Here is a 14,327-nt window from a genome sequence, read left to right on the forward strand (position 1 = left end):
CCTCGTAGCCTGAGATTGTGGCAGTGGTGACTCCAATCCTTTTTTTTTTTTTTTTTTTTTTTTTTTTTTTTTGGTTAAAAACATCTTTTTATCTTTTTATTTATGAAATCTAGTTAAGAGCCAGCTGTGGCTGGTGTGCAGTGAACGCAGTGTAGGATTGTGGGAGATGGAGTGTATTTCTATGATTGTTTGATTTTGATGTTTCAAATTTATTAATTTATTTCTGTTCATGCAAAGATTCGCCTGAATACAAAATTATGGCCACTGACTAATTCTGAAGAGTATTTGGGCCCCGGCCTCAATTAAAACCTGTCCGATCCTAAAGCACTGAATGACAGACTACTATTACCCATCTCCCCAGAGTCTAGCTATAGAAGGGTGCTATTCTGAAGGAAAACCAGTCTTTGGTTAATGTCTCATCTCTCCCTCCTCCTTCATTGCCTCCATCCCTGCATCTCCCTGCTCCCCTATTGAAGTTTCGAGTTCTTTCTTTATTGTCCTCTGTGAATCGGATAAGGGAGAAATCTACCCTTTATAGAGAAGAGAGGAACAATACAAAGTTTTAATAATGTTTTAAAGTTTTGTTTTAGTTTGAAAGAGAAAAGGATTCCTATTTGCTTTTTGATTATTTTTCTTCTGAGTATGCAGAATGTATAAAGAATAAAAAAGTGACTAAAGGAAAATGGGCTGATTTGGATTTTTCTTTTTTTAATGATTAATTCTCCACGTGGGCTGAATCTAACAAATAGATGCTCGTTCGTATTTGTAGTTTGCAGAATGAAGCTAACCGAACATGAGTCTTCTATTTATGCAATGAGTAATTCAACAAAAGTGGATGAGCAGGAGAAGGGTTGGGTAAGTGTATTGAAGTGTTATTGAAGCTTATTGAATTGTTGAAGTAAGTTTGGGGGGACCTGTGTGTTCCAGAAAGCAATGCTAGCTATTATACATTAGCACAGATGTGCTAGGAGCAGGAGGTCTATCTGAAAATCTTAGGAAAGATTATAAGAAGAGACTTTTGATTTTTGAAAATGTGTAATTACAAAGTTGTTAGGATGTGAGCCGAGTCATCCGGGGTGGTTTGATGTGAAACGTGTTGGGCAAAGACCAGGTATCTACAGAGTTCGGTGCCTCTGAAAGATCCCTCACATAAGGCTTTTACATGAAATGATTACAAAAGTCTGACAAATTTTAGAATGGTTTTGCAAGTTTTGGCCTAAAACTTTATTCAAAAAAGTTTTTTCTTTCATAGAGAGGTACTAGAGGTTGTTTTGTAAGGCAAAATAGTCCCCCCACCCCCCAGATTAAAAAAAAAAAAATTACCACTGTTTTACCATGATCAAATTTCCATTTCCAAGTAACTCAGACATGAGTATGTTCACTAGTTATTTGGGATAGTAAATAAAATATTTTGGTGTAGGCACTGTGATGCCTCATTCCCATCACCATTGCTGTAAATGAGTTGGTATGTTTCTCTACAATGACAACTTGTGCAGAAATTCTGAAAAATCACTGTAATCCAAGCCCCTTAAAGTGGATAAAATGTAAAGTGCACTAGAAGGTGCGCTCTCAAAAAACGGTACATAATTTGGTTAGAATCTCAATCCAGTATCAGGTCTAAGTACCAATTATAGATCCTGAAATATTCACTCAACGTGAGACGCTGTTAGTTGTCTCTTTCTTCCTGTGGACTAGCAGTGTTCGAGTAGTCTGAGCACTTTCACTTTTAGATGCTTAACTTCGGTGAAGAGCTACATATTCTCAAGGTTGTCATCTCATTATTGGACAAGAAAAGAGGTATTCAGAATGTATTCACAAAGCTTCCATTTAGACATTACTGCTAATCAAAGTAAAGACCACACCTGCGATTATGTAATACTGATGGATATATTTTACAGGTATGGTGAGATGTTCTCTGCACCCTTTACATGCCCTTTCGAAATTAAGACTTCAAAATACAGACAGAAAGAAGTTTATTAATAAGACAAGATACAGGAATGTTTTTACTCTTTTGCAGGAACACTTTCTTTAAAAAAATCTCTTAAAAGGTAAACATGTTCATTTAAGTGCAAAATCTTTGCTAGTGATATTAAATATATTTGTTTAAAGTTAAGCAAAAATCCCTTGTATTTTCTTTCTACAGCAGACATGAAAATATAAACAGTAGCTCAGCGTGATGTTTCATACTCCCTAATAACTTAGTAATGTTGACAGTGATCATCCATTCAGAGAAGAGTTACACAAAGTTTTGTCAGCAGGCTTGTGTCGGTGCACTTTCTGACCACCAGGGGGAGGCAGATCCCTGTAGCTGCAGGCTATGCACTTGAAATGTATGACCTCAAGTTTGAGAAGAAAAAAATATCTTTAAAATCTGTTTTCAGTGTCAGAATCCGTAACCTTTTGTTTTAGGATTTAGGACTGAGGGTGTGGGAAAGAAAGAAAGATCAAAACATAAGATAAAGACGTTGAAAAGGCTTTACAAGACCGCAACGAATAACCTTGGTGGCAAATATGCATATGTCAGTAAAAAGCAGTCTGTGTTGGTCCAGCAGAAACGCCCCCTCCCCACTCAGTGTGTGTTCTGTGGGGGGAGGCTATGGGTGGCACACACTCTGCTCATATGGCAGGAGTGGCAAAGGAGGTGGGAGTCCAGAGGGAAGCACTGAGAGCCAGGCTTATCAGACAGCTGCTTCCCGCACTCCTACACAAGAAAAAAAACAAGGAAAATTACCATCACTGTAACAGTAGATATTATGTAGGGAGGCACCAAAATGTCAGCCCAAAATGGTTGAAAGTGGCACTTTTGGTTTTTGGAAAAAGGAAAAATGGCAGAAAAAAGTAAAGTAGTATTAAATATGTCTTAAGTGTCAAAATCTAAAACCTAACTTAATTAGAATGGTAATTCTGTGAGAAATGAGAAACAGTGACTAAAACACTTTTCTTGGTGCTCCTGCGCTGGTCAGCACAGACGCTTTCAAACTGCTTTAGCTGCAGCAGATCAACAGTGAAAATGTAAACATGGTCCTCTGCTGCTGTGTACAGGCAAACGCAAAAATAATACTCTGTAACAATATCTTTTGGTAATAAACTTATTAAATCTCATTTTTAATGTTACTGCAAATATGTACGTTTGTCAGATCCTGCTGAGGTTTATGGTATCTTTTCTGTGTAAATGACGAACACTAAGGTGACTTGCGTTTTGAAAGCACCCCTGCTAAAGAAACCTTGGAGCACTACACAGTACTGTATACTCTAAAGCCACATCCACAGGCTTTACATTGTTAAAACAAGGTCCGTCAATATAACGGAGTTATATATATATATATATATATATATATATATATATATATATATATATATATATATATAAAACTAGGGTTACTACATTAATTCAGAGGCATATGTAAAAAAAAAAAAAAAAAAAAAGATTATATGAACCTTTTCTGATTTGGTCAATAACATTCATTTCAGTGCTTCCCTAATATTATTACTATTTTAGAGATACTATTTCTTCCCATTTAATCATCTATGCATTATTCTCATTCCAATGTCTCCACAGACCCTGGAACACATTAACTGCGGTCATTTTAAGCAAAATAACATGAGGGAGGGCATCACAAATACCATCGTTATGTGACTTGGTCATAAACATGCGCTGAAGACGAGGTTCTTATATACAACATTTTTGCGAATTAAGGAAAAAGTAAAGCACAAAAGCCTCACACGTTTAATACTGGAAAATTCTTCTAAGTAGTTACACAGGAAGTGGTGAGTTTTGACCATTGTTGGTAAAACCAGATGTCAGTGAAATGATACCGTAATATGTTGGGGAGGGGGGTATCAGATATAACAACTCCAGCATAGTGCTTCTCAGTCAGTTAGTTTGTGGTTGTATAAATCCATAAATAAAATAACAACCAACATTGCAAAATGTTACCTGCTCTAATCGTGGAAAGTTTAGTTCAAAGCCAATTTAAGTCACTTGAAATGTCAAATCAAGGTGGAGACCTGCAATTTTAATTATACCCTATCATTATTACCCATGCTGTCTAAAGTTTTAAATGAGTTAATGTAATGTAATGTAATAACAGAGCTTATGAACAACAGTAGTGTTTGAGCAGTCTCAGCATGACAGCCCACTTTTACATGATCATCTTAAGTGAAATGCTTCAGTAATAAAGCTCATTTTAAAGCTTAGTAGTTTTTAAAGAAAAAAAAAAAACAAAAAAAACAGACTGCTATCAGTAAAAGCTTATAGGTATCAGAAATTAAAAAGTGCTAACTCTGCTTAGAGCTGAACTCTAGAATGGATCTCCAGGAGCATACATAACATTATGGCAGATGACGCAAATTTATCACTCGATTAAAACAAAATTAAATTGATATTTTTTTGATTAATTGGTGATGAACAGTTTATTTCATATTCTCTTCCATGTCTGTTTTACAGTAGAATACATAGCCTGATGGTACACACACATTCATTTTTTGCCAGTGTTTTCTAATATATGACAGTGTCTTTTTAGAATATCTCCATTTAGCATATTAAACCTTAACATCTGATGTCCATTTTTCATGTGGGGCCTTTAAAGGATACACTGATTACTAATCTTGTTGTTAGTGTTTTAATTCTTAAAATAGTTGCTAAATTACTTCAATTACTAAAATAATCAGAAAGGCTCAGTAATGAAAGCATAACAGACTGCTTACCTCACAGTGATAGCACTCAAAGTGGTAGTCTTTGTTCATGGACACCACCCTGAGAATCTCCTCACTGCCCTGAAACACACATAAGAACAATGTCAAAACAAGTGGAGCATAATCCCAGTGGTGAGGACCGCTGCACTGCACCGTTTCATGTCATCCCTGATTCATATAGGTTTGGTACCTAGTTGATGAGTCAAAGCTAGTTTAGTTTAGTAAACTGTGTAGGAAAGTAGTTTTCAAAGACGTAACATGGGAACCACTGCTGCATAAAAGCATTTCTTAATCCCAGCCCTAGCAAACTGCATTTTTTTGTTTTCCCTGTGCAAACCAATCCAATGCTGATGAAGGCATTTATAAATTGCCAAAGGATTTAATAGAGTTAATTACCAGAAGTATGTTAAAGGACAGAAAGAAAAAAAAACAACATTATGCACAGAACCAGGATTGATAACCACTACAGTAGCGGAGGCCCATTCAACAGCATGAGCTCTGGTTAAAAGAAAAGCAAGAAACTAGTTTCTGTCTAAAACCTAACCACAGGCTCTGTTGCTAAAGCAGGCTGTTCTGAGCAGTTACTCACCTCAGCAGGTAAAATGGGTTGTAAACAGGCAGCACATTTAGGAGCAAATGTCCTGAAGAAAAGAAAAAACAAAACAAAACAAAAAACATACATCAACATAAACGTCACAAACTAAACACACAGCACAAACTAACAAAGATCCTAAATCAAAAGACAAAATGTCTCTCTCATGATTCCATTTTACGGCGGAGCTGAACGATTTGGAGAAAGGCTTGAGCCTCAAACACTGAATGTAGTTTGCCAGGCTGCTAGTTAACGAAAATTCTCCACTTAAAACTGGTCAAAGTGCCATTACTCTATCCATCCATCCATCCATCCATCCATCCATCCATTTTCCAAGCCGCTTCTCCGTCAGGGTCGCGGGGGCCATTACTCTATACCTTTCTATATTGAATGTAATATACTTAATATGTATTTAATCCTTAAGCCCTTTCATAATGTTTGTGTGATTTTATTACCAAAAACCGGTTATTTTTGTTGCCATGCTTTCAAAAAAGATGTATGTAAATCAGCTCTGTTCTGATTGGCAGTCCTGTGCTGGGCCTTCTACAAAAAGGAGTTTGAGCTAAAATGCTTTATTGTGAATGGGTGAAACTAAACTGCTTTAGGCTGAATGGGTGGGCACGTAAATCAGTACGTTCATGTGGCATCATAAAACAAATCAAAAACCAGCTGGTTTGCAGCACAGTTTCCATCTATGAAATGTATGGACTGAAAAGTTAATGGTACGTTTTGAATCTTTGACTATGTTTAAAACACTGAATAATCCAGGCTATAATTAATATTGTGGCTTTTTAGGTTTGAAAACTGCACTTTAAAACGGAAAGTGTGATGTAAAAATGATTAACTGTTTGGCGCGAGGCAGTGGCATATGACCTTGTCGAAAGGCAGCATCAAGATGGGTCATCGCTTTCTTTACTCATACCTCAATGAGCATCATCACAGGGTTGTCATTAGCCTAATAATTGTTTTATGACCAAGAGCCATAAGGAAACTAATTAGTCATGTCCTTCCTGCACTGACCTGTTGTAGTCTGAGACGCAGTAGACATTATTGAGGTAGTCCACTGTGAAAGGCACGCCATCCAGAGTCTTTGAGCAGACAGTACAACGGAAACAGCCAGGATGATACGAGTTCCCCAAGGCCTGTAGAATCTGACACAGGCAAACAACTGTTTTATTTTCAAGGCGAACATACGCGTGATGCATTAGATAACTGTTTTCTTCTATAGATCATAATTATCTTCCAAAAGTTTTGCTTATCTTCCGGGGTAAAGCTCTGAGATTTTGTTATCAAGATGAAAAGTGTAATGTATATAAAGATTATTATTAAAGACTATTATCATCATCATCAGCATCATCAGTGTGGGGACTCACACTTGCATACGAACTATAGCTAATTATTATTTATAGTCAAATATTCTTAACCATAGTGCCTGACCCTAAGCCCATGCTACTGTAAAAAGGTTTGAAATTACTGGCCATATTATTAAATTTTGTTTAAAAATGAAAGGTTTTCAAAACACATTACAAAAGACTGTTTTTTTCCTCTATGAATTATTGTTGGGTCTTTGCTTAACACAAAACAATAAACACAAGAAAACAAGAAATATCAATGCTATATTATGATTCTTATTATGTATATTAGAGAAATAAAAACTGAACATTATACCTCACCAGTTGCTCTTTTCAAAAACTATTTCAATTAAAATATTAAAAACTAACTGCCCCTTAATTACCTGACTTAAGATTTTATTTCCACTTGATGAATTTTAGATATCAAGTTTTGTACAACTTAATTTTGAATATTCTACAGCTTTTGCAGTCATCCGAGAATCTTTTACAACTCAATCATTCTGGACATTTCTTACTTTAAAGTCTCCTAGAGTACTACTAAATATTTGAAACTGCACAGGGCTCTCATATCAAAACCATGTTAAAATGTCAGTCAGTCACGTAAGTGTGAATAGTTTGTTAATGGCACATTACAGTAGTATGTATACCTGCTCTAGGATCAGATGACCACAAACATTGCACTTCTCAGCAGCTGCCTGGAAGCCAGAAAACTGAGGGAGGACACAGAAAAAAAAGGAAGAAAGTAAGAGAAAGAGCGATAAGGCAAGAGTAAGTAAATCTAAAATCATTACACAAGTACTTTTTCCATGTTGGCACATTAATTTATAGCCCAGTTCAATACAGAGATCCAACTCTGATCTCCCTTACCATGTAGTCCTCCTTGCAGTACACTGATCCACTGACATTGTAGAAGTCTTTGTTTCTAAGCGTGCGACCTGAGAGAGAGAGAGAGAGAGAGAGAGAGAGAGAGAGAGAGAGAGAGAGAGAGAGAGAGAGAGAGAGAGAGATATTATGTCAATTACAGATTGATTTTTTTTTTTAATGAGGTAATGTTCAACACTGAAGATGTTTGTTTATTGTTACACTTCAATCAACAGTCATTCTAATAGAAAGGCTCAGCTCTGACTGAATTCATATTAAAGCCCATCATGACCACTGCTGCCAACACTTGATTCATAACTCAAAACTATGATTACAATGTTCCCAATTTGGACTGGAGCACAAATACACTTTTTAGAACTTACCATGGTGACTAGGGTTGCACGGCCAGAATCGACAGTTTTTTGCACCAAACAAGATTGTCAAACTGTCACTGTAGTATTTTGATTTGGATCTTTGTTGAGATTTTAATGTGAGGAGTACTGTATTTATACAATAAATTACATGCCCTAGTGTATTTCAGTTCTTCATTTTAGGACATAACCAGTGACGTGGTCACTTCCATAAAACAGTGTAAGTGAATTCAATTTAAGATTTGCCTTTACCTTAACTGAGCTGCATAAATTAATGTATCAGTGGGAAAAAAAAATCCAAAACTGAGTTTTAGAAGCAAAACTTAAGTTCAGCATATTAAAAATAACATTACAGCGTAAAATGTATCCCTTAAGTAGTTTTATGCTAGTGAACTGTATCTTAAAGTTTTTAGTCCAAAGAGAACTGTCTGTGAATTATTTGTGGATAATTTGAGATTACTTCTGGTTGACTCACCGCAGGACACACAGGTGAAACACCGTGTGTGATACAGACTGTCCAGCGCCTGACAGGCATTATCTGCGCCATACACACCTTTGCCACACTTCACACATGTTCCTAAAACACAGCATAAATGACAGTTACTCACTGAACACACAAATACACTTTGATGCTTATCAAAGACAACAAAGAATTAATCCTAGCTTGAAATGTATTTTATCATAATTGCACTCATCCACTTATCTAAATTGGAGCAGCATCAGTCAAACAATGCTACGCTCACATAACACATCACTACTCCAGCCTGGATTCTAATACATTTCTGTGGGAGGTGAGTCATGCATTCTTCAGGCTGAGTAATGACCAGCATGTTTGTTTAACGTTTAAACACAGCTCAACAAACGAGGCTTGATCCACACTCCAGTGCCCTTCCGTTTGGTAAAGTGCTAACAAAGAGCGCAATCTCATCTAAAATGTAATCATAACAGTCTTAAAATTTGCGCAGGGCCTTTAAAGACAAAGGGGGTTTTATTTGTCACAACAATGGCAACGTATTGCACGCAGACACACACCCTGTTGATAATGTGAGAGAGCCTTCCCTCAGGACTCAAATACCTGAACTGCAGGAACACACGCCTGTGCATGCTACTGCATGTAACACACACACGCAGACATCCCTGCCCAACGTACTGTACTTCTCCCTAGCGCTCTGGTATGACCCGTGGAACACGCAGCCTGTAATTTATGGGCATGCATAGTCATTATATGCGGTCTGAGGAGATATTTTTTGCCTGTGTGTAGTCTATTCAGAAATGCCTGTGTGTAGCCTTGGGCGGAGGAGCAGTATATTTGCTCATGGGCATATGAGTGAGGTATGGAGGCTGGTTTAGAGGCCTGGGTGGAGGGATACAGCCATAATGTCTGTTTGCTCTTTGCCATTCTGCTCTAAACTGTGATCTTTGTTGGGACTGACTCAGTTCTGCGGTTTAGACTTGCCTTGACATCAGCGGTAATTTTTTCGGCTACCAGTCACTGTGGAGGCCTATGCAAGTCGCTGCAAGCCTGACTGGGATTTTCATAGACTCAAGTGCTTCACGCACTCACACCTTAAACCTCCACTAGTCATAACTAGACTTGGATGTGTTGGAAGGTCGGAAGTGGGTGGGTTGGGAGGGGGGGTAACGTTTATTTGACTTTTCTCACCAAAGAACTCCTGTCGATCCAGGGCTGACTGCGGTGGCTCCCTCACTGTTGGGTGCTCCTCTTGCTGGGACTTTCCTGCTGGTGCAGCAGAGGCTGAAGAAGGTGTAGAAGTGGACATGGGCTGTTCTTTTAGGGTCAGTCCTCCAAGGAGTTCCTCTCCCTCCAGCGCCATGTCCCTCAGCAGCAGCCTGGTCAACTCCTGCTGGTACTGAGTGCCCGGCAGGTCTGAGTGTCGTATCCGCTCGCTCACCCTTTCTCCTCTTTGCTCTGAGCCACTCCACCACTCTGGCTCTGCTCTGCGGCCAGTTGCCGTTGGGACGCTGACCGCTGGTGGGTATGAGTGACGTCCATCCTGAAAGCCTCTCTCAAGGTAGTCCCTCCACACCTCCATTGGGGGAGCTCCTGCTTTCCCTAGACCAGAGGCTGGGTACACCTGTCCAGAGGTGGTGCCACCTAGCTGTGTGGAAGAAAACTGCAGCTGCTGTGCAGCAGGGCCAGGTGTAGTATGGCGGGTGTCGTAGCCTAAGCTGATCCCACTGGTGCGGTTACTACTACACGGGCTACCCATCGGACTCCCGCTGCCACCTCCTCCACCTCCACTGGCCGTACTGCTAGCGAAGCTCGAGCGTGGGCTTGCTAACACAGACTCCTGCAGGCTGAAGGATGAGCAGGGGCTCAACGTAGGGCCTGGAGGGAACAGGTAACCACCACCTGGGCTGTCATGGGCCCTCTGCGGAGGGTGGGAGAGCGAAGCTGGCCTGCCACTGTCCCAGGGCTCTCCTCCAGAGCTCCAGCGCTTGTAGAACAGTGCCTCCTGCAGAGAGAGACGCTTATGGCGCTCTGGCTCAGGGAGGAAGCTTGGTTCTGCAGAACCAGAGCGGGCCACTGGGCCATGGGTGGGGTACGGTGGAGGCATGGAGGATAGCGGAGGCTGCGAGAGGAGCTGCTGTCTCCGAACAAGCTGCTGAAGCTCCAGTGAATACCGGCGCTGATTCAGGGCCGCCCGAGAATTTGGGCTGTATGCACCCTGCGAGTCACCATGCTCGCCCTGGGACAACTCTCCGCGCCTAACCTGGTCACAGGTACCCCGGCCTTCCACGGACTCAGGCAGGTAACAGGAGGCCCGCTGTTGGGGTGACCGGCGCTTTACAGGGCCCGATTCCTCAGGCACTGAAGCTGAGGTGGCAGCAGCATGGACGCAAGGTGACACTCTCTGAGAGTTGACCACCTTGCTGGGTCTTCCACTCAGGGTTGATCCACATGCCTCCGCCGAGCTGAACTGAGCCGGACTCGGAAGTGCTGGGCTATTTGTCGGATTCAAGTGTGCCACTACTGGTGCTGCACTAGTGTCACTGTTGCTGTTACTGTTGTTATTCGTGTTGGCCAGTTCATTTTTCTTCTTACTAAATTTGACACTGCCAGAGTCAGGCAGCTTAAACTTTTGCTTCAGCTTGGTGCCGATGCGCTCCATCACTAAATATCTACCCCTAGACGACACCCCTACAAATACTAAAGAAATAAAATGACACCTGAAAGACTACAGCTTAAATACAGTATCATAAATACAGTGTCGAATACAAATTCAAGTAGATCTACAGCAGGTGAAAAGACAAAGACAGTAAGAAACGTGATTAGACAAATAAAAAAACAATATTAGTCTAAAAAAAAAAAACAAACCTGTCTGACGTCTTCAGCTAAAAAATAAATATCACATAAAAATAGAGATAAATAAAAAAGCACGTTGTGACATTTTCTGCAGGCTACATTTCGCACTAGTCATGCTTGAACAGGCGCTGGATGGAGCCTGAACGTTTCCACGCAGGGAATCTCAGGAGTATGCATGTGTGAGGAGAAACATGTACATCCATCTGTTAGGAGACCACGGAAGCCTCCAGCGGCTGCTTGTACACTCTGGCAAACGAAGAGGGTCAGTTAGCTACAGAAGACCGCGTCCCGAGGCTGTAAATCTCATCAGTCCTTAAAAGAAAAACAATGAAGCAGAAGTGGCTTAAACTGCACGGCCCGTTCAAAGACGGTGGACGTAGCGGTCACATTAGTGAAGACCGCTGTTGGCGCTTCAGCCTTTCACACCGGAGGCAGCTGAAAATAGTCCACTCAGTCCTTTGTTTCAGCGACTTTTCACCGAGAACTGTTGCTGGTACATACAATATCCTCAAAATCAACCTGCAAACAGCCTTTTTAAGTAGAGTCCAAAGACGTTAAGCTTCTCGCGTCGTTGGTTGGAGGGGCAGGCAGGTTTTCATCAGCTCAGCTCGGCTCAGCTCAGCTCAGCTAGCGGGCTCCAGAAAAGAGGAAGGGAGAGAGAAGAGAGAAAAAACATCCTTTTCTCTGCCTTCCACAAAACAGCTTCGTCTTCTCCCGCGAGAGATAATAAAATCCACGCTGTACAGCAATAAAACAAACCAAAAACAGAAAAGAGAAAAATCCTTGAGAGGGCGAGTGAAGAGCTCACGTTCCCTCAAAGCGTCCTCACTAGTTCAAGTCCCGTTCAAAGAAAACGAAGAACATCATGCCCCCCTCCCAAAAAAAGAGTGTAAAAATAGTGGAAAGCTTCAAAGAAGGAGAAAAGAAGTAACGAAACAAAGTGCAGAAAGGTCTCATACTCGCCCAGGCGCTCTCGGAGGAAAAACCGCGTTTAAAAAGGCGTCTTTTGAAGTCCGAAAATTAAACGGCATCGATTAACTTTGAGTTTCTTTCTTTCCTGCAGTTTTCTGCCTCCCCCTTCTTTCTTTCTTTCTCTCTCTCTCTCTCTCTCTCTTTCTCTCTCTCGCTCGCTCGCTCTCTTTTCCTGACCGGAACGTCTTTCTTCTGGGCAGCGCGGATTAATCGCATCCCACAATTTCGTCACACATCCAAACTTCTCACAGTAGAGATGTTGCCTTGTGTTTTCGCGGCGCTGTGCTCTTCAGCTCACATTTTCCAAATGGAAAGGAAAGAAACTCGCCCACTTCCTTTCAGATTGCGCGGTATAAAACGGCTAAAACACGTGAAGTAAACGCCCTTGAAAGAGTAGCGAAAAAGTGAAAAGAGAGCTTTGGTTGGCGAGAGACAAAAGCCAACGAAAATGCAGTCACTTTGCCAAAAGAAGAAGTCCCTGCAAAACGTGGGAACTCTAAGCTCATATCTCGATACCAGCCAAGCCCTTTGGGAGTTAAAGTGAACGAAGAGCATAAAATGTTAAAACACGAGACATTACAAACATTCCTACTCTCGGGCTCTCATTGTTTTTCCATTCGCACGGACTAGTTGGTCGTGCCTCTCGTCTGTGGAATGTGCGGAGGGATACCGCTAAGGGCCCTGGCACTGCGCGCTGCGGTCGCGTGTGTGCTTTCTCGAGCCTGTAACAATGTGAGTGTGTGTTTTTTCTGAAAATGCCAGACTGCGCTCCATAGAGACCGGGGGCAGAGACTCCGGCGGCACTTAACCTGCTGCTGCCGCCGCCGTGTAGCCGTGCGTTTTAATCCTGTCTCCGAACGCATATGAAGGCGTGTAGTCGTGCTGTTTTAAAGCTGGTGGTTTTCCCTACCCCGAAGCCCCTTCCAGTCTCCTCTCCTGCGGTTAGCAGGAGCGCGTGCGTGTCGGTGTGCCTCTCCCTCCACAGGCGCGCTATCAGCGAGCGAGGACTTGTTGGAGAACACACACACACACACACACACACAGGAGGGATATTTCAGCGCTAAGTCAGCACTGCACGGGTAGATACACAGCAAGAATGTGAGAGGAAGTTTACACGGGCTGCTCAGGAGCCCCTGAACAAGCCTCTGCTCTTCAACAGTGAAGACTGAAAAACACACACTGAAGCAAAGACTTTCCATCGAGCGTTACATTATGAAGAAAAGTCTTAAAAACCTGCAGCAGTCCGAGAGACCAGTAGAAGTGCACCTGTTTGTTTCTACACTCATTGTCCACTTTGTCAGCTCCACTTACTGTATAGGTGCACTTTGTAGTTTTACAACTACAGACTGTAGTCCGTCTGTTTCTCTGCCTACGTAGTTTACCCTGTTCTTCAGTGGTCAGGACTCCATAGGACCCCCATAGAGCAGGTAACTACTATTTGGGTGGTGGATCATTCTCAGCGCTGCAGTAACACTGACATGGTGGTGGTGTGTTAGTGTGTGTTGCGCTGGTCTGAGTGGATCAGACACAGCAGTGCTTCTGGAGTTTTTAAACATCTCAGTGTCACTGCTGGACTGAGAACAGTCCACCACCCAAAAAACAGCGTCCTGTGACCACTGATGAAGGACTAGAGGATGATCAACACACACTGCGCAGCAGCAGATGAGCTGTCACCTCTGGCTTTACATCTATAAGGTGGACTGACAAGGTAGGGGCGTCTAATAGAGTGGACAGTGGGTGGACACAGAGTTTAAAAACTGTGTCTGATCCACTCAGACCAGCACAGCGCATACTAACACACTACCACCACGTCAGTGTTACTGCAGTGCTGAGAGTGATCCACCACCCAAATAGTACCTGCTCTGTGGGGGTCCTGACCATTTAAGAACAGGATAAAGTATACAGAGAAACAGATGGACTACAGCCTGCAACCGTGTAACTATAAAGTGCACCTGTATAGTTAATGGAGCTGAATGAATGAATGTATAATTAGATAAATATTAAAATATGTACATTTGGTCATGTATGTGCATGTATTTCAATATATTCCCATATGTGCACTTAATGGCATTGATTTAAACATCCGAAAGGAGTACATTTAAATAAATTTAGCTCATATTTTAAAAGTGCATGTATATTTTTAATGTGAGCGAATA

General features: G+C 41.5%; 1 protein-coding gene across 1 annotated transcript; it reads right to left on the reverse strand.

Annotated features, from left to right (window-relative positions):
- Positions 1 to 1,956: 1,956 nt before the first annotated feature.
- Positions 1,957 to 12,475, reverse strand: ajuba (ajuba LIM protein). The gene is made up of 8 exons (XM_017718738.2): positions 9,535 to 12,475; positions 8,347 to 8,448; positions 7,507 to 7,574; positions 7,287 to 7,349; positions 6,308 to 6,438; positions 5,285 to 5,336; positions 4,708 to 4,776; positions 1,957 to 2,701 (listed from the first exon to the last, which is right to left on the reverse strand). The coding sequence occupies exons 1-8, from the start codon at positions 11,003 to 11,005 to the stop codon at positions 2,570 to 2,572; spliced, it is 2,088 nt and encodes a 695-aa protein (XP_017574227.1). The 5' UTR covers positions 11,006 to 12,475; the 3' UTR covers positions 1,957 to 2,569.
- Positions 12,476 to 14,327: the final 1,852 nt, after the last annotated feature.

This window comes from Pygocentrus nattereri, chromosome 2 (genome assembly GCF_015220715.1).
Source record: "Pygocentrus nattereri isolate fPygNat1 chromosome 2, fPygNat1.pri, whole genome shotgun sequence".
In the NCBI taxonomy this organism is placed as follows: Eukaryota; Metazoa; Chordata; class Actinopteri; order Characiformes; family Serrasalmidae; genus Pygocentrus; species Pygocentrus nattereri.

Bases quoted from the DNA above. Each gene is read 5' to 3' on its own strand.
- ajuba (XM_017718738.2), bottom strand. From the start codon at position 11,005: ATGGAGCGCATCGGCACCAAGCTGAAGCAAAAGTTTAAGCTGCCTGAC. The intron at 8,449-9,534 runs GTGAGAAAAGTC...GCTGTGTTTTAG, and splicing joins GGATCGACAGGAGTTCTTTG to GAACATGTGTGAAGTGTGGC. The intron at 7,350-7,506 runs GTAAGGGAGATC...GTCCTCCCTCAG, and splicing joins ACTGCAAGGAGGACTACATG to TTTTCTGGCTTCCAGGCAGC.